This window comes from Anarrhichthys ocellatus, unplaced genomic scaffold (assembly GCF_004355925.1).
Source record: "Anarrhichthys ocellatus isolate YVR2014 unplaced genomic scaffold, GSC_Weel_1.0 scaffold5, whole genome shotgun sequence".
Taxonomy (NCBI): domain Eukaryota; kingdom Metazoa; phylum Chordata; class Actinopteri; order Perciformes; family Anarhichadidae; genus Anarrhichthys; species Anarrhichthys ocellatus.
This window is the reverse complement of record NW_022280035.1, coordinates 8,271,197-8,292,516: the sequence shown is the minus strand read 5'-3', so window position 1 is coordinate 8,292,516 and position 21,320 is coordinate 8,271,197. Positions and strand designations below refer to the sequence as shown.

Sequence of the window (21,320 nt, the reverse complement as noted above, 5' to 3'; positions counted from 1 at the left end):
TCTCTCTCTCTCTCTCTCTCTCTCTGTGTGTGTTTCCATTTCCTCTCTGTCTCTTCAATGGAGGATTTACAGTAATGGCCTTGCTGTCAGTGATGTCACAGCGGTTAAGATGTAGTTATAACATCAGAAACCATACAGAGATGTCATTAGCCTTGTGAGCAGTAGCTATAAAAATAATCATGAGGAAATAATTGAGTGATTTAACATCATAACAGCCTCCTGGTGCCAACTATCCACTTCAGTTATCATCATAGTTTTATTATTGTCGTTTGGGAAACAAATCATTAATTATTCCTTCCTCTAATATCTGTTTCCTGGCCTTTGTTTACTTCATCTCACTGTGTCCTGGGTATGCTGATCCATTTCAAGTCAATGAGCTGTAGTGATGGAATCTGCAGACAGTCAATTGATGCCTCAACAGTGTCAATAATTATTATAATCATGATCGTAATTATAAAAACGTTCAAATGTTCAGAATGTCTGCAACAACATAATAACCTTTAATACATTCACAGCCACATGATGACTTCTCTTGTTTGTTTGACATCATGGAGACAATTGTCAGTCTGGTTGAACCATTGTACATGTAGCCATATAGTGTATGAATAGAGCCTTGATTTTGTTATTTTTATTACACTACACTGCATTACAAGCATTTTTAAAGCTTTCAAATGATTGATTTCTTTTGTAAGTAGCTGTATAATAAGCGTGATAATGTACATAAAATGATGTTAAAAGAGCTGCTGGTGATTTCAGTTAAATTACAAATCTTTGCCTCCGTTTCCTTTTTTGCTGCTGATCACTGTATTTCTGTTGACCTGTAAAATATATTTAAAGGAGATTTAAATGAAGTGTGTATAACAGTTTAATTTCTTCTCTCGCTCCTTGGGCTCAATCTTGGCTCACCATCACACTTGGCAGACATTCTCCAAAGACTCTACTCTCGCTCTTTTCACAAATGTTCAGGGTCTCAGAGGTCCAACTGTGGCCTTGTAGATAGTCTCCTTGAGTTTTTGCCCAGAGGAAAGGAAAGGGGAGGAGGAGAAAGTAGGAATAGGGAAGGAGAAAGAGGAGTGACGGAGGTAAGAGTAGAGAGACGATTTATATAGATTTTATAGATTGGAAGCTGGAAGAAGAGAGCACGCTCAAGGGAAGAACAAAATAAATTGGTTGGAGAGAGAGAGAGACAATAGCTGCATGACATTGGATTGAGAGAGAAACTAAATAAGAGATAACAAGCAAAGGAAAGGAGGCAGAAAAAGAGAAGGATTATGAACAATTCCTAGAGAAAACACACAAAAAAGGTATAGAAGATGAAAGAGAAAGGCCTACTCAACAAGTAAGAAATACAACAAGGGATTGTTTGAAAAAGTCTAAACGGATAAATAGCAATAGAACAAAGAGAAATGTGGAATTAAATGGTAACCAGACTTAAACTGTGTCTTAATTCAAATACTTTTATTAGTAAGCCTACACTTATGTAGCACACTGTGTACACTATGTACTTACTTTCGTTGTGCATGAATTTCGAATCTTCTTCCTTGAAACGGCAAATTGAAACGGCGCTTCACCGCAAACATTTGATCACAATTTGTGCCCGCCAAAATATTTGCCGACTTGCATTCGAATAGTGCAATGTTCACTGGAGCAAACACAACCGCTAGAGCTTCCTCGCCATTTTCACGAGAGGCTGGCCCCTTTACACCCACTACGTAGCCAAGATGGGGATGGTGAATGTCCAGAGTGTCCATCATTCCACACCCAACTTCTTGACTGTTATGAGTACACCGTCTGGGTACTCATTGTGTACTGCCTTTTTGCCATACTTGTCAGTGTGAACGCACTTATGCATTCAAAATAGTAAGTGTAAGTACAGAGGTACACAAGTTGAGGCACACTATTAGAGTCTACAGCCATGCTAGAAGCTCTGCCAGACTTTACTAAATGTGAGCTAAAACATCAGCAGGCTGATGGAAACGTCAATATAGTTTTGCAGGTATTTAGTCATAAACCAAATTATTGGACACATTCAAATTGGCTCCATGTAAAATCAGAGGATTATATTTAACCCTGATGGGCACATTAATGTCACATGCACAAACATTACAGTCTGGACCAAAGTAATTGACCCACTGAGCCGTCAACACCGCCGTCCACAATCAAAGAGAAAGAAAGCAGATGAACAGAAAAGGAGAGATAAATAAAGAGACAGAGATAAAAGGGTGAAAGTCAAAAATAACAGATACTGAGGTGGAGATTAAGATAGAGGCAGAGACACACAGGGACTGAATGGAGGAGTGCCAGTAGTGCTTGGACAGCAAATTATTTGCAGAGATACAGATTTCCAGGCTGCCTCGTTGGCCTTCCTGCCTGTCTGTAACTCTGTGTGTGTGTGTGTGTGTGTGTGTGTGTGTGTGTGTGTGTGTGTGTGTGTGTTAGAATATGCATATGAGGCATATCATGTGTATCACGTATTTAGGTGTGTAAGACAGTTTGCATGTCAAACACGTACACATGTGTATCCGTGCTTGCCTGTGTTTTGCAGACTTGAACAGCGTCATATATGCTGACGTGTGTGTGTGTGTGTGTGTGTGTGTGTGTGTGTGTGTGTGCATCTGCTTACACTTCTAGGTTATTTTTACCCCTCTATTTAAAATCTGCTTGAAATGCAGAAGCGCAGGAAGTGAGTGTCGTCTCACTTTTCCTCCAGCATAGCTTCATCTCTCCTCATCCGTCCTGCTGCACTACTGCTACTGTCTGCCATCCTTTCACTCCCATGATGCCTCACTCCTTCCTCAAATACACACCAACACCAGATGCATTTCAGCCACCTTGTTTTACTCCTCCATCTGAGATGAGACCCCTTAAAATGAAGCAATGTCTACTTGACGAACCTTGCAGTCACAGATCTTAGTCTTACCTCAGAGTTGTTTTAAGTAATTTTCTTTTTAAAAACCTCCAACGTTATACTTAAAGCCTCTTTTTTTTTTTTTTAGATAAGTGAAAACAGTGAGAATTTGACTGTTTTTATAGAAAGTGCCTGTGTCTTGAAAGAAGAAGAAGGCAGCTGGTATCAGGTAGAAACTGTGAGTGCAGTCAGAAACATTCTTACTGCACTGGCAGATTATCTTTTTTTTAACTGTAATGAATCAAGTTCCACGCAAAAATGAAGCAGATTTTTTGCAGCGATCCAGTGACCTCTCAGGTGTGTCTTAGGGACCTCTTGGACCACTCATGTAACTGAACCCACGCCACAGTTTGTGTTTACTTCTCGTTCACCATCGGCTTGAAACCACGTCTGCCTTATAAGGCAGAACAACCTGTTTTCCAAAAGGTATCTTGTGTTTTTCTGTCACACTTTCTTACTCCACTCCTGTTCCCGACTGACAGCTCTTTAATGCAGACCTTGTGTTGCACCAGCAGGTTAAAATAATACCTCCAACAAAACAGGCCCATCTCAGTTCTTTGAACGGCGCTGCCTCGTCCTCTCCTCACATCAAATATCTCTCCAAAAAACGAGGATACTAGTTGACCCGCTGCAACCCGGCAACCGATATTGTCGCTGACACAAAAGAAACAGCAAAACAAAAGCACAACAGAGTTAAACAGTGACAGGTGAGGGTAAAGGTCTTTCCCTAGAGATTCACACATCACTCTCAGGTGTTTTTATCTCCCAGGAGAACAGCGTGGTGAGGGTTCATATTTCTCCTGGAATATGTAATTTAGATTTGTTTACTGTTATAGCCTTGCACCCGTTTGAATTTAGATTGCTGCTCTGACATATGCAAGAAAACCCTTGAGATTTTTGTTTGGCATTAGTGATGCTCTGCCACTACCTTCATCACACACAAACACCTCAGTGTGAACAAAAAGCCTCCTTGACTGACATCCTGTTGTTTTTTTTACTTTTTAATGTGATTATTCTGTGTATTAATACAGTACAGGGCTCAACAGTGAGCGCCTGGAAGTTCTCTACGATGTGTTTGAGGCGTGAAATAAGGCAGGCAGCTACTGAATCTCTCTTCATTTTAGATAACGGTTTTATCTGGAGTTTCGAGGGGCGACCATTCACAACGGTTTACGGGATATAGTTCCTTCACTCTTAAAATAATTATTGACACAGTCTTGTACCTTTGCCATTTTTGCATTATATGTCATGCTGGAAAATCATTTGTTTCCATTTCTTTTACCAGTTTTGGGTTTTAGTTTTATATTTTCACTAAAGCATTCAATATTTGATTACTTTGAAGCAATTTTGAGTTTGAAAGCCTTGAATAAATTACACCTCATAATTGTGTTAACATTATCCTGTACTATTCAAATTATAGGCTAATATGATCTAAAATCTGTACACATAACTAATGATATCAACATCAATTTAAAGTGTCTATTGATACTTTTGTACAACACTAAAATACCAATATGACCATCTCAATATGCAAAATGACCTACATTTTTTGACCCCCTCCCGTTGCAGTCATTGATCGCTGTGGCGAGACGTTTTTCATATCAAACAGTGTCTTCTTTATTTCAGTGACAGTACGGCACTCAGGTGACACGGCATTAAAAACACTCATTGTTTTCTCCACTCCTCGGCTCTAGCAGGACCTTAATTCTGCTGCTGACGCTGTTAAAAATTGTAGACTTTCCTTTATGAATCTCCAAAAGCAGGACTTCAATATAGGAGATATGGGGCTGGACGCGTAGCCTTATATGGTAATATTGGGGCGTTAATATGATCATTTACAATTCTCATTCAGGTGCGTTCATTTACAAACAGGCGGCATTCGTTGTGTTTACGATGGTCGTTTACATAGTTATCTCAAGTTAAAAGCATTTATCTGACGTGGCACACTCGTACCGGCCCACCAAAATAAAGTCAGAGAAAGTTAATAATATGAAAAATGTCTTGCATGAGGTCAAATGTACAGATTCTAAATCCCTAAAATGTCCTGTAAAATGATGTTCTGAAAGCACTGGTGATGCAGGGCTGATAAAGAAGCATCGCGCATCACTATTCTGAACCTCTCTCGCCCTCAGGTACGTCCACGCTCTCTACCTTGGTGCCCAGAGCCGTTGGCACGGCAACGGGCCCTGTCGCCACTTCCACTGGCGGCTGATGTTCGAGAGCGCTGACATCACCATGCTGCGCCTCCTGGAGGCCTTCCTGAAGTCCGCTCCGCAGCTCGTCCTCCAGCTGAGCATCATGATCCACGGAAACATCGTCCTCCCGCTGCAAGGTGAGCGAGATGCACTTCCTGCTCCGCTGTGGAAAGTGTGACACGTCAGTGGAAGCAGGTTTCACTGACAGAGTGCCTTCGATTGATATGATGAAGTTGTACTCACCGAGTTGCTGAAATTTTGTGACACAGCTAATAGAGCCATGTCAGATTCAGCAGGAAGCCAGATCATTTAAACAACTTTACCACAGTTTTAGTACAATGTTTATATTACTGATTAAGAAATTTAAAAATACGATAGAAGACTATGAACACATATAGATCCCAGTAGTAATAGGTCGGAATTATCCTGATGGTTATCTACTTTATATTGGACCTATTTTATTGGATTTTATTGCAATTTCTGGTTGTTACAAAGGCTTCTCCTAAGAGAGAGAAAGAGCGTGTGTGTGTGTGTGCGCGTGTGTGTGTGCGCGTGTGTGTGCATATGCATGTTTAGACAGCAGATATCAGTAGTGGAGTCTATGCTTTATTTATGCACCTCTTACAAGAAGCAGATTGGCCTTTGATGAATAAAACAAAACTCTCTCTCTCTCTCCCTCTCTCTCTTTCTCACTCACTCACTCTCTCTCACACACACACACACACACAGACGCTCACACTGTACACACTCAGCATTCACACACACACACCTGGCGGCACCGAAGTGAAGAATCAGACACATATTTGAATTGTACGAATCACGGGACACATATGAAAGCTTAAAAACACATGACCAACAGAAAAGCTTACAAATATGCATAATTATATGCATAATTTGTTATTAAGTCCATACTTATATTCTACGAGGGGACACGGGGACAGTGACTGTCCTTAACATCTCAGTGTAGCCAAGGTACAACATACAGGGGAGCCAGGGAGAGCTTGGCTCCTCTTAGTAAGACATGAGGTCCTTTTGAAAACATGATCTGTGAAATCTTGGCGGTCTCTAAACTACTGACAATATGCTATTTTTGCCCTGCATTTCTATTTTTCTGTGTTTTCATCATCATGGATCATGCGTAAAATTCGGCTATTATCGATGTATGATTCATTAAGGAGGGTAATGCATCGGTATTTTACTTTAATAAAGATACCGGCTTGTCATGACCAGCAAAGTATGGTGACGCAATATCAAAAACGTTATCTTTTTATTTAGTCAGCAGCATACAGATATGTCAAAAAGAAGGGACAAGGGCAATACAAAAGAAAGTGAGCTTCTCCAGAACCCCAGGGTATTCTGTAGTTCACACACTGAGTGTAACACAACGGCATGCATGACATGAGCAGCGACTACCGGGATCCTAGGCCGTGGTTACGCTTGTCGTTTCAGTTCAACTTTTGTCATCCGATCATGCCAGGACGCATCAACTGTCAAGTCTTTGCGCTCCGTGATCAGCTCTTGCTCGCTCTAGGATCGGATCAACCAGACCGCATGCAGAAGGGGCCTGTCTCATTCTAAGCTCAGACCTCAGTGAGGTGTGGACAGCATGCGGGCACGATCGGGACAGTTTATCAAACGTACTGTAGGTCTCACATCACCACTATCTGATCTGGCAGGTTGCATTCAACCTGTCAACTGCGGACACACAGATTAGGACACGGCTGTTTTCAGATCTGGCGCATACAATCACAAAAGACAGATTGAAAAGACGTGACTCAGTTAGTGGTTGAGCTTTGACCGTCACTAGAAGAACATGTATGGCCCTTTGAGAGTGTTTCTGTATAGATAGCTCACCTGTGTGGTTGCTGGGCTGGCTGTTCTCATATACAAGAGGCGTGTGCAGGGGGAAAGCCAGTATAATCGTTTAGCGTGGTAATGTTAACACCACTGTTTGTCATCTTTTGTTGTGTCTATTGCCACAGAAGAGAAATAAATCTCTTGTTCGATGTTCGAACTATCTGCCTGCATAAGCCACAGTGCCAGGCTAAATTACCTTTCTTAACTCCTGCTGAAAATCTAATCGCTCTCCATGTGACATTTGAAAATCAGTTTTGCTTCATTTCCTTATTACTTACCTTAACCTTAGCCGAAATTCTAACTTAAACCCTAAAACCTTGTCTTAAACCTCAAATAGACTTTTGAAGAAGTGAGGACCAAACACTTACAGTATACAATACAGACTCTCCCATGTATCACCTTGGTGCTGATATGGCTCATTGGTCAGCAAACCAATCAAATTAACCGACTTTCAGTTCTGCCAATTAATCATTCAAGTCATCTGTTATTATAAATCCCTGCTGGTTATAGTTTCTCCAAATATTTGGGATGTGCTGGGTATTCCAAGCATAACAAACTGCATCTGTCTCTTTCCACCCATAATCCCCTCTCCTTCATTTCTTCTGTAGCTGCTTTGGTTTATTTCCTGAAGCCAGGAAACGAGTCATGTCATTGGTCTGGCTTGTAAACCCAGGTGGGGTTTATCAACTCAGCAAGAGGGGGTTGTTCCCTGAGATGGTCAGCTTGGGATGATGTCAAATTCCATTTTGTATAAAAGGGTAAAATGTATCAAGCTAAGGATGATGGTGAAAACATCCAGAGAAATCTCTCCTGCTGCAGAACACACTTAGGAACGAACCACTAATAACATGAAACCAAGACACACTCTAAAAACATAAAGTAAGAAATGAATATTAAAACAAACTGAGATCAAAACAAAAATGGAATAATTTAGCATTCTGCCCGCTGTGAAATAGACGCGCTCTCAAAGGTGCCGTCCTGACATAAACATGGAGGAGTGAATTCAACAACTGAAGAACACAAGTTATCTTTGTGTTTCGTTAAAGCAACAATCAGTTTTGTTTGTACAATTATTATTGTTGTTGTTTTTTCCGATCTCTAACGACTTTGTAATTAAAGAGCATGAGCGGGCATTCAAGGTGTTTCAAGTACAACAAACAGAAAAACTAGATTAGAAGAAAAACATGACAATCTGCATATCATTTGAGTACGATGTGATCAAGCAAAATGTCCTGCATTGCTTTTAGGCCATTTGATACAAGTGGCTAATCGAGTCCCTCTCCCGCCCTGCCTTTAAGAGTGACCTTATGGACGTTATGGACCTAAAAACTGCAACTCTGAGTCTTCAAGGCAAAAACTTGTTTTCAACAGCAGTAATCTTAGTTTTTTAAATATCAGTAAGTTTCTACATGAGAGGAATATTCAAGTTCTCCCCGATCTCTTCATAAAAACATTACATTAAAATGCAGAGTCGATGCAGCTCTTTTTCTGCTCAAATTTTAATGCCTTCTCAGTGTGATTCATGGCTAATTTGAGACAAGACTGCATGATTAACACACATGAATGTTTAATGTGTTTAAACTGCACTCTGGGCGGCTTGCAGTGTGCCTCACAGTTACGTGTGCGGGCTAATGATCCTTTTACTTCAATTGAAACTAGTCCAGGTCTACTTGAATGAGCGAGGACGCAAAACTTTTAAAGGTCCCATATTAGAATTTTAGCATCAATTGAGACGTTACGCCATCTTTTGGTAAACAGAAATTCTTTACCATTGTGTTGTTTTCACTAGCAGTTGTTCAGTTTGTTCTGGTCCAGGAAAAAAATATCTTAAAGGTCTCAAACATTTGACAGTGATTGTCATGGTTGTCATGCTGTGAGGTATATGGTTAAAATTGTCACATTTGAGACACTTGTTCACATTCAATATCAAAGTTTCACAGTTCATTTGACTGAAATATTGGTATTTCATGTCAGTGTGTATTTGTTATAATTAGCCAGCTACTACCTTTCTTTATTTAACTTCCCCCTTCATCACCCAAATGTTTTTAAATTTGTGCCTCTTTCTTCCCTTCCTCTTGTTGTTTTCTCTCTCTCTGTTCATCTGTCCTTCCAGGGCTCTCTGCCTCGGCCTCCCTGGTCTCTCTGGCCTGGATGATCGCCTCTTACCAGAAGGTTCTCCGGGACTCCCGCGACGACAAGCTGCCAATGTCTTACAAGGCCGTGATCACCCAGATGCTGTGGCACTTCTTCACCATCGGGGCGAGGACCGTGGCCTTTGCCCTCTTCGCCTCCGTCTTCCAGCTCTACTTCGGCATTTTCATCGTCAGCCACTGGTGCGCCATGTGACCTGATGCAAAAGAGTCTGGACCCACTATGAGAAGCTTAGTATTTGACAAAATGATGAATACTGACGAGTTTTTTTAATAGTTATCAGGAGAAAACTCTCAATTATAGTAACCAGAAAAAATATTTATTGTTTGAGTGTTTAGTACAAGTTTACAGTTATTACCCAACCATTGACTGGCTGCATTGACATCAAATGAATATTGTATCAGTGGTCTTGTATCTCAACGGCAGGTCCTCAAAAGAAATAGAAGATCAATTATTCAATACATCTGTGTCCAAAATTAGAGCCTTGAGATAGTCATGCTATGTATTTACTGAAATACATTGTCGTTTACAGTATTGTACAGGGAAACAGCTTGATTAAGTAAATCGTCAGTAAAAACTGTAAATATATCCTCTTTTAACATACGCCCGTTCTCACTCATTAGCCTTATTAAATCAGTGTGTTCACAACAATCTGCTTTCTCTGCACTCTGCCGCTTCTTTCCCCTAAAGAAGGACACACAATAGTTAATGTTGGTTGATTTATAATGTTCCTCCCCATTCATTGTGATTTTTTATAAATGTATCAAATTGGTGCAAAAAGGTTGTGGTAAGCAGAGATTCAATATCAATGTCTTGTCATGCTTTAACTTTAGGCAATTGTGCGTCTGTTGTGTTTTCAAATGTTTCGTTGAAATATCCCTTAATTCCCATGCAGGTATATAATTAAAATCCCTAAAAATGCATTACATTACCCAGGTAATAGATTGAAATCGCTAAACATGCATCACATGATAATTCTTATGATTACCTGCGTTGCCCATCTCATTGTTATTGGGAAGTAAGTGTTAAAACGTGTCACCGTACACATTTTGAGAATTTGCTCCCTAAATTGCATTGAGATCAGTTCATTAGACTACAAGTTATATTATGTTATGACATTGGGGTGCATATATAGGTGTCCAAAATAAAGAGAATATGAATGTGCTCAGTGAATTTCATGTCCATCTGCTCATTAGAGTTTTAACTTGAATGATGGTCGTAGTAATAATGTACAAATAATAAAATGCATGTCGGTATTAAAACAAAGAATAGGTGCTATCTTTTAGAAAATAGAAAATACACAGTCATCACAAAGTCCTTTTGAGGTTGTCCATCCGAATGACCTTATTATTCTTAGTAGCAGGACTCATAGTGCCGTTATTAAGGCTTTTCTTTATTGTCTTTCAGGTGTGTCATGACCTTCTGGATCATCCAAGGTGAAACTGACTTCTGCATGTCCAAATGGGAGGAAATCATCTATAACATGGTGGTGGGCATCATCTACATCTTTTGCTGGTTCAATGTCAAGGAAGGACCCAGTCGCCTACGGATGACCGTCTACTATTCTGTGACGCTGGTTGAGAATGTGGCACTGACCGCCGCCTGGTACACTTACCGTGGCCCACACACCTCCGACTCCTATGCCCTGGTGGTGGTGTGCCTGGTGGCCTGCAGCTTTGCCCTGGGAACCTTCTTCATGTTGGTGTACTACTGCTGGCTGCACCCGGATGGGCCCGTTCTGGGCTCACAGTGGGGAGGGTGTGTGGATGAGGGTGTGGTGAGTGCGGTAGGGGTAGCGGGAGTGATTGATGCTTGCCTCACCCCATCCCATGGCTCCCAAACAGACATGGTCATTACCAGCCCTCCGAGAACTCTCCCCAGGACTAAAGACACGGGGGAGCCGGTTCCCGGAGAGCGAGACAAGGACAGAGACAGGGACAGTTGCCTGCCTGTCTTCCAGGTACGTCCCTCCCCTTCATCTTCTCCTGCACTCCTTCACAGGACCTCCTCCTCATCTCGTGCACAGGAGGGACCTGTGATCCGGATCGACCTCCCAAGGAAGCGATACCCGGCCTGGGATGCGCACTTTATCGATCGGCGTCTTCGCAAAACCATTCTGCTTCTGGAGACCTCATCAGCCGTCAGCCCGAGGATACAGTACAGGAGTAGCATGATGGGCAGCAAAGAGGTTTTAGAATATGAGACAACCGTCTAAGCCAACGGAGGCTTTTAAACGTAAAAGTGCAGTCTGAGACCAAGGCTAAGCCTGAGATCAGTTCTCATCCCAGGACTACCTATGCCCAGGAGAAGCATGGAAAGGAGACAGAGTTTCAGGCAACTCTTTTTTTTTTTTTTAAAGAGGTTGTCAAACTTGATTGTAAAATGTGAAGCGCAATCTGGGACTAAAGCTCTCCCCTTAGGGCGCAGTCCGGGAGTACGTAGCATGAATGAGCCGTGGGAAGTAAAGGGAGTAACACTGAACTGAGATAATCTTCATCTTTTCTAAAAGCTTGGAGGTGAGACATTTGATCGCTCATCCTGGGACCAAGGAGTGTTAGATTTGGTTTCATCCTGCATGGTTAGAGCAAGAAGTAAAAGGATTTGAGGGCAATGAAGTTGCGGAGTTTGAGATAATTGAGAAACAGTCCGCTGCATGAACTTGAGCCTTGGACTCGGAGATTCAACAGAGACTTACCTGGGAACTTTTAGAGACTGGAGTTTGCACGGGACATGCAATCATTTGGTTTGGTAGCAAATTAGACAAGAATGGGGACTCACTATCTCATAAATATTGCCTACGTGATTTGCAGGGCAAAAGACGCCGAGACATCTAGGTTAAAACTAAGTTAAATTTGGTTGAAAAGTGATAGTTATTTTTAGAAATCTGGGTGACGTATAAAAGGCTAAATATGATGTTTCAACAGCCCTTAAAATGTGTTAACGTAGTTATGACCAGTGACGCAGGACATAACTACAGGATGAAATAAACTAAAAACTTGAATTAAACAATGATTAATGATATCTCACTTTTTAACAACACTTAGCCGGGTTTTAATCAAGACGTCTAGATTTCTTTTTACCTCCAAATCACTAATTAATTGCCAATTGAGTACTCTTTAATATTTAAAGAAATGCAATCACTTTGCAGAGTATACATACAGTGAATAGGAGTATTTGTCTTTGCAATTAGACAGAGATTAAAACATTTTACATTTGCTGTACCATCATGCTTCCAAAAGGTTGCATGTCCCTCACATTCTGTCCGTGGTGTCGAAAGAGAAATGTAGTCGTATACATTGGGCTCAAGTCTCATGACAAAACAAGGACCCATCATGTGAATGGCTCACAAGTGATTCTGAAATGTAAGCCTGAGATACAAGTGATAACAGCCAGCCATCCATATGTGGTACAAAAACAGCCATAGCAAAAGTTCCATTGATTACATCCCAGCTGCTCTGTCACCCCCCAACTTGATAAAGGACTTAATTGGAAAAAAATCAATCAGGTCTGGATGTAAGGATGTAAGGTGGACGACTTCCGCGATGGTTACCCCCCATATGGCATGCTCTAACTCGCCACAAACAGGCCTGTGATGTACAGTTGAATAAATACAGATGTCAGATATAAGCTATTATAATAAGCTCTAGTTGATGAATGACTTTTGGATGAAGAAGCTTCATTTACTCGTAAGAGTCTAAATGTTGTCCACTTTTCTTAGAATACATAAGATGTAGAGGTATAAAGGGTGTCATTAACAACCTCATTGTGCTATGAAAACATTTTCAACAGTAGCTGATAAAAAAATGTCTCTTAGTCACATCAACAGACCTTAAGGTATCCTACAACAGTTTGTTGGAATGTGAAAACACTAGAACAAATCTAGTGAGCGGTTAATACAAGTAACAATATACACGCAAAAGAAATTGATAACAAAAACTCAGAGTTGCAAAGTACCAGGATTGTTTTTGCGGGCTAGCTAGTTAGCAAAAGCTGCTGTTTATTGTTACAGATAGGATGGTGACAAGGGTTTGGAATTTTTGAAAGAAGATGTTTACAAAATGAAACCATGTACAGGCCTTCAAAGTCGATAGAGTCAGGTTTGTACTGGTAAGTGACATCAGTCGACTGACAGGAAAAATTAAATCGTCAGATGAGAAATCCTCTTTGCTCCTTTTAAACTGCTGTTGTGATGCCCGCACAACTTGAACAAATTCAGCGGAGTTGATCGGCACACAACTTCAAGGGTTGAAGTTTAAAGGCAGCAGCTCCCAGGTGTGAATGTGTTACTATCAATTAGAAGCAGCTAGATGCTAAGAAAGTCCAGCATGGTCAGCAACAGTACCTGGAGGCAGAACAGTGAAAAAAACAAAAACAAAAAAAAACACTCTCATCAAAGCTAATTTTTGTCCTCTCTCATATTACACAACAGATCTCTCTTTGGCAGTCTCTTTGAAGTTCTTTGAAACGTTTCTTTAAAAGCCTTAGGTTAGTCTGTGCATATAAGGTGACTTGTGATTTGTTATGAAGAGGACGTTCTTCGAGTCCATCCAAGAAACATTTATACCAATGTTGTGATTGTTTTAGATAAAGGCAACACGAGATGTTAGCATTTTTAGCAATGCACTCAAAAGCATTTCTCTTAACACCATTGCATTCCCTATGTGACTCTGATGCATCTCAAAAAGCATGTCCATCAAAACACCATTGAAGATGCATTTGAGATACTGTGTAGCTCCCAGTTCATGATGCAGTTTAACTTTCATTTATTTTTCCTTAGCTGCAACACCAAGATTTTTAAATTACAACCCAACAAGCATTTAGAGGATGTGACTGTTCAGGGGGTCACCAATTTAAGGTTGACTGACACAAGCACAAAAAAACAAAATATTATGGCACAGTAAAAATTCATATTTAACTACTATAAACTTGTGTCAAAGTTGTTTAGATTCTAGTTTTTATTCGGATGAATATAAATGACATCTCAACTTTACTTTGGCACTTCCCTTACCCTTTTCAAAGCTGGGGCATGCTGTTGTGTTAACATGAACATTTTACGTCAAAATGTTTATAGTGTAAAAACTAAAAACATCTACTGAACAAATGTTTCATCCAGAGAAAGCTGTTCAACGTGTATGAACCTCTTCACCATATCCACCCTGGCAGACGGACAGTTTACTGTGGAGTAATCTACTATTTACTTTCTTGGGTAGTGAAGGAATTCAAACAGTTCCCTCCTGCTGCCACCTGGGACCAACACAAATGTCTTTATTATGCAGCATCTAGGGTGGGTTTAATTATCACCTTTATGCTGATGACGCATGTGTATATTCTGAAGTGGCGAAGGGGCTCCCAGTAGAAGTATTTCCAACCTTGTGTACTTTTGGTCGATGGGTGGAGCAAGTCACTAAGAGTAGTTTGTATACTTGCCTTTTAACAATGCATTTACGAGGATAAGGGGTTGTGATGCAGTATCTTGCATATACTTCAGTCTACCTGTAGGATAAAAAAAAGTGTATCCTGTAGGGGGCAGACACCAGAATATATGGTCGTGAGAATGTCTTAGTTACTTAGTTTGTCTTTAAGACCTTCCATCATTGTTGTTGTTTAGTTGTCAGAGTCTGCCAGAGAGGCCATGTTTCTAATTGCATCCTGCAGATGAGTTGCATTATTATCTGATGTTGTGAACAATCAACGCTCCGGAGCATTGGGTACACGCGTGGCCATCATGCACACACTAATGCATTGTTAAAAGCAAGTATGTAAGCGCTCAGATCCTCAAAAGGTTTTTGATTGTATTCCCAATTAGACAGCAAGGGCAACATTTCCATATCAGCTCTCCTACCTGCTCTGCGGGAAAACTGTGTCTGTGGTGGGTTGAAATGGATAAATAACAAATCAGGAATAGAAATTAAAAGTCAATATCAGTAATAACTTGGTATTAGCATTATCCTGACAGTGTTGTGTCCTATGAACTAGTGGATGTTGGTACAGTGGTGGCAGTCACTGCGATGTTAATGGTGCTGAAAACAACAATTCTATGTCATGTCAAGCATGATAATGTACAGATAATGCATATGGTAACCACCCAATCGTGGGCCGAGGGCGAGGCTTCGCTTTCTCTGATTGGATAATGAAGCCCTTTGTGTAGTCAAATAAAAGTAAAAAGTGGTGCGCTGGTTATATACCGACTTGAACAAAAACATGTTAAAAAAGTAAGCGAGTTCAAAAACTCAAATCATCTTTTATTAATTGATGCAAGTATTTATGTTTATTTATTTTTGTATTTGTTTTATATATATTTATCTATTGTTTACTCACTCAGTGGCCATGTCTTTGGTATGACTCTTATATTAAGATGTAAAAACTGAAAATAGATTTTCTTTTCTTTTTTTACTCATTCTATATATCTGTATATATCAGAGTGGCGCTATACTAGGACGTGTATGAGTGTGTGTGCTTTGGTTCGTATGTATGTATTGTATGTACAGTATGTATGTCAGGATGTGCTCTAAGTTCTTTTGATAATGCTGCTTCAACATCCTCTGAGTGAATGAGCAGAAAAATAAACCAGTGGTGAAAATATCTATGACGCTGTTAAAAAAAGAGCTCAACAAGATGTGCTGATAACTGTAGATGGGAATAATACTGTAGTAAACATGGCTGAACAGCCGGCGAAATACACTGCTGTCTGTGTTTTCTGTTACAGCGTATGGAAAATAAATATGAAGTCATATATTGTACTTAATTGCAATGTTTAAGGTACTTGTACTTAACTTTACTTAACTTATTTGGGAAGCTTTGTGAGGGAACTATTGAGCACTTCACTTTACTTCACTTCATATGTAAGGGCGTAACTCGTTTTTACATTTAATGACATACAAAGCACAGACTGAGGTTTGCATCCTGAGTCCTGCATGTTAGATTGAGACAACCAAAAGATTGTGTTATTGGTTAAATGTGAATTAAGTAAAAAAAAGTCACTATTCATTGTCAGTATTTAATCAAGACCACAATATTTCCCTAATCCTAACCACTTGCTAGGTGTCAGGGAAACAAAGTGCCTAAGCATAACCATCAAATAGTTCAATTATGTTTTCGGTTCTACGACCGGATATCATGTTGCAAGGAAAACAAACAAAATATTATAAGATTTGCAGTATGAACATTTTGTGACTTGCCAATTTAACATTTTCTGATTATGTTGATTTTAAAAAAGGTCAGCGTTACTCGATGTTCTTTTTTTCATTATTTATTATTTGCACACAAATGAGACTTCATGAAAACCAGATAATGGCAAAATAAGAAATGTGACGGGAGAGGTCAAGAAGAAACAGGCTTATACAACAGACCTCCCCTCAACATGAGGAGAGAAACCAAAAATATTAAAAAGGAATAAAAGAAACTGCACCAACATAATGACGATAAGAATGACAACACAAAAGAAAAACTAACCAATCAGTAGGTAACTGTTTCTTTTAAAATGTATCTGCTGTTATACATTGGTATTATACAATATACCCATATTTCAAGGATACAAGTTTAGAACAGCAGATTTCAGATTTCTTTCAAACTAAGCCAATGCACTTTCTGGAACAAATCACAATTTCCTAGTTTTTGCGAACAGTTCATCAAGAACATTAGTTTTTTATCAATTGGCTCTAAATACAACAGTACCCATGAGCCTCAAAAGCTCTGTATTTCATTAAACACTGCTGCTGAATTTTGTTTTTATTTGACTTGCTGAATACATCCAACAAGCTCTGCAAAACCTGTAACGTATGTCCGCCACTGAGACAGAATCTAGCTCATTCTATATGGCTGTTTCTTACTGGCCGTGGTTTTTCTGTGTTTGGACTGTACTGAGGAGTTCCCAGGTGCGATACCGGAGTGAGGCGGAGCTGAAACTGAAGCTGGAGCTCCACCAACGCTTTCCGCTGAATCTTCCCGCCCGGTTTCTCTTGTTTCTTCTTGAATCTCCTCTTTCTTTCCTCTCGAGGCGACAACACAAAATCTCTCCCTCAAACCAACATTCTTTGATCTCTTTCTCACATCACCATCCCTCCATCCTGAGGAGTTGTTGTTTATTTGGCAAGCATCTCTGGAGATCCAGCAACCCAACAACAATCCCTCCTCCTCCCTTTTCTCTTCAAGACTTTTTCCCTTTGCTTTCCTTTTCCTTTGTCTGTTTTCACTCTGTTTCTTCTTCTCTGTTTTCTTTTACTTCGCAGCAGGAGGAACTCATGGGTTGAGTATTCCGCCCCTTATTTGACCTTTTGTTTTTCTTTTTCACTCCTTGCTTCCAAGCACTCCTTCCTTTTTTCTCAAGTTCAATCAACCCTGTTCTCACTCACTTGGTCAGCGCCGCTCGGTGTCTGATACCGACGCACCAAGGCACTCTTTGAGTCCTTTGAGACACACCGGGCTTTCAGCTGACTCCAATGTAAACCCATACGCTTCATTCATCGACGGTCAGAGTAACTGAAGTAGTATAAAGAGCAAGAAAGTCCACTTAACGGAGGTCAGTGTGGATCACCTTCGACACAGACTTTCGCCCAGGAGGCCGCTGTTAGTGTCCATGTAACACCAAGTCAACGTTGACTTACTTTTGTTACAAAAATGACGTGGCATTAGTTAAGTACATAACAAACATACTTATTTTAACTGAGGCCGCGATTTTAAAGCTAACCAAGTAGGTTTGTTTTGTGAATAAACCTAAAAATTATGTAAACCTATATTGGAAGAGACTGTATGACTGTATGCATGTAACAAGCAGAAACTGTAACCCTTGCCTTCTCTCCAATCTCAATCCCTCTTTTACCTGTCTTCATCTTCATCCTCGCCTTCCTTCCTCACTGGTCAGCCTCTTTGTTCTGCTTCTTTGTTCTTTATCTGCCCTTCCAATCAACCCTCCTCTACTTTCAACGTTTCTTCCTCGTCTTTAAGCTACATCTTCCTCGTTTTCTTCCATCCCTCTCTCCATCTTCTCTCCTTCCCTCCTCCCTCCTCTTCCTCTTCCACCTTCGTCTTCTCCTTGATTCTCATTTTCCTCCTTGTATTTTTTTCTCCTCTTGCGTCAGACCTCATGTGTGATTTTGAGGTGTTTTAAGGATTCTGCTTCTTTGATACCACTGATGCACACACACACACACACATACACACACACACAGACGTACATGCATAAATTCACACATATTACACCCAATACACAGTCTCACACACACTTGCAAAGACACACACATTTTTGGAGAGATAGAGTTGATGCAGCACCAAAACACATCAAGATCTGACGTACTTTGAAGTTCATACAAGCATGAATTATTGTGTGTTTTTGTGTGTGTGTCAAAGAGAGAGAGAACATCAAGAGCAGGTGAGTTCATGTATATGTGCATTTATTTTGCATGACTCATGTGTCACTGGTGAATATAGTGTAGAGACCTGGCATTGTGTGGCCATTCTTAAGTATTGTAGATTAAAATTGATATAAAACAGTGAGGAAATCTTGGTTCCGCTGTCTCTCGACTCTCCGAGCTAATCGACTATCCCGTAGTTCCTGCCACGCTGCTAGCTCTCTCTGCCTACTCAACCCACGTTACTAACTGCTTTTCACTTTGTACTGATCTCATTTGTTTTCATTCTAGGGATCCAGTTACGAAGTTAAATATTTTTCTCCAGAATACTATTTTGAAATGGCATGTTTTGATTTTGTTTGATCTGTCACTTAGAGTTGATCTTTGTTCAGAGCAGAACTTTTGATTCAACCTCCATTCATTTTGACACAGTTAAGCCCCTGTAGGTTTCTTCTCAGGGCAGAGAGAGAGAGAGAGAGAGAGAGAGAGAGAGAGAGAGAGAGAGAGAGAGGCCCCATCTTTGCCTCCCGTTGCCTAGGTAACTGGGCGATCGTTAAGCTGTTAGCCCTCCGGTCACCATGGAGTGGTTACCCTCACAATAGGTGTGTGTGTGTGTGTGTGTGTGTGTGTGTGTGTGTGTGTGTGTGTGTGGTGTGTGAGTGTGTATGTGTGTGTTTGTCCACAACTGCATTTCGTTATATTGTCATCCGTTGCATAATGACAATAAATCTTTATTGTTTCCTTGAATGTGAGCATGGTTACATGGTGTGTGTGTGTGTGTGTGTGTGTGTGTGTGTGTGTGTGTGTGTGTGTGAAAGGTCACAGGTTTGATGTCATCTCTACTGCCTCCATCAGTGTCCTGCTGAGAAGAAATATGTCTTTCCTTCCTTCCTCTCCTCCCCCTCCTCCTTCCTTCAGATGTCACAGCTCTGCCACTCTGTGGCCAAACCTGCTCATTGCACCTGAAGACTACCAAGTCCTAAATTAACTCCTAAATGTTTTGTTTCTTGGGAGTAAATCACCTTTGAGTCCCATTGGATGACAATATCACTGATTGTGGTGTGACTAGACATGAAATATTTCTTCTGAAGCATGACTTTTTGTTAATTTTTTTGACAGTCCTAGCAACATTAGCAAACAACCTCACAACATGTCTTTTTGATTTGATTTGCATTCATATTTTGATTCCAATGTTGCTAAACTCTGGTTGGTGCAGTGACGTGTGAAACTCTTGGGATTCTGAAAATGTGTGTTCATGTACGATCCAATTACTGATAGGAAGCGTATAGAGTCAATAGGTTTGCTGTCCCTTTGAATGATAATTTCTCTAAAATGGAAATTACATCATCACTTCAAATGCAATCAACACTAAAGACAGGAGCAAACTTGCGGCCAAACTTAAAAGTACTGTTCTACAGCATAAACTTCTTCAGTAAATATCTCACTCGTGAATTTTAAAGCAAAAATCATAAAAGGGGTCGTTTGTGAAGATGATCTTGCTGAACAAAATGTGTTATAAAGCTCATTTTCTGTAATATTCCAAAATTCAATTGAAAAGTCCCATCAAATTGCTTTCGAGGGAACCAGGGCGATGCTTGGCCTACGAAAATGTGTCATCCAGCACTCACTATTTAAAGTTACATGGTGTAGTAACAAGAATAACAAGCGAGAAAATCGATGGGCAGTTGGGATGGTGCACGAGTCAAACAAACGCAAGTCTTTGACCAAGGAGCCCACTGTTTATGTTAACTTTATGCTTGTTACGTAATGTTAGTTAAGAAACTCCGCTAGGTTCAGTTGTTATTTATTTATGCTACATTGTTTTGTTATCATTCTAACACAAACATTACCTTTTTTCTCACTTCAACCAAGTATTTTTCTTGCCTAAAGCTAACCAAATCATTTCACAGCATTAACCGCGTGTCATTGTGTGTTTCTGCAAGCGTGATACAAGGTCGGTATGAAACGCATGAAATGTCTTTTTGGTTCAGAACGTCAACATTCACTGTATCCTGCGGTTTGCACAAACGTACAATGCCAACACATTTTTTACTGGGAATGGGCGAGGGAGGTAAAAGAACACCAACTACCAATGAAATGCGGTGTACATCAAGAATAATGGAGAGAAGTTAAAACTGGATCTACATATAGTTTTTGTTAATAAAATAAATTGTTGCAGTTTTCTGCTGAGGCAATTGAACTAGACGTCAGTCGAGAAGTGTCATAATAAGAGCATGGGTTACTCTTCCCAAGTCTTTGGGCAGCTGAAGGGTCAATTTCTTATAATGTTCCTTGGTTAGCGTGAGGGAGATCTTAGGTTCAGATTCAAATAAATCCCACAGTCTCAGTCTGTAAATAGGTTTGCAGTAAAGATCATCACATGATGTTGCATTGTGAACAGTGTCAATGTAGTTCAAAATGTAAAGGGGTAAAGAAAAGAAAAAGTATTTTACAATCCTGCTTATGTTTTCATAGTTTATCATAAGCAAAATGAATGATAGGTGCTGAGTATTGACGAGCTCCACAACTCTCTGTTAGTAAGTACAGTAGCTCAGTTGTTCGCACCTCCAAACCAAATTTTCCAAGGTTTTCAATAAAAGGAAACTTAAATAAGAGAAAATCCCTTAATTGTGTGCGTGCGTGCGTGCGTGCGTGAGTGTGCGTGCGTGCGTGCGTGCGTGCGTGCGTGCGTGCGTGTGTGTGTGTGTGCATGCGTGTGTGTGTATGTTTGATCCGTGCAGAGAGAATGGGCCTTATCAGTCTCTGGTGGAGTTTCCTCTCGGACAGGAAGTGGGCTTCCTCTGCTTCCTGTTCTTGTGTGTGTGTGTGTGTGTGTGTGTGTGTGTGTGTGTGTGTGTGTGT

General features: G+C 40.4%; 1 protein-coding gene across 1 annotated transcript in view; it reads left to right on the top strand.

Moving 5' to 3' along the window:
• The window catches only part of xkr7b (XK, Kell blood group complex subunit-related family, member 7b), a 50,971-nt gene extending 35,179 nt beyond the window's left edge, over window positions 1-15,792 (top strand). Inside the window, exons 2-4 of the mRNA XM_031844755.1 lie at window positions 5,041-5,240; window positions 9,074-9,293; window positions 10,519-15,792. Of these exons, the coding sequence (XP_031700615.1) occupies window positions 5,041-5,240; window positions 9,074-9,293; window positions 10,519-11,326 (1,228 nt within the window). The 3' untranslated portion in view covers window positions 11,327-15,792. The remainder of the gene's footprint in view (window positions 1-5,040; window positions 5,241-9,073; window positions 9,294-10,518) is intronic.
• The last annotated feature ends 5,528 nt before the right edge of the window (window positions 15,793-21,320 follow it).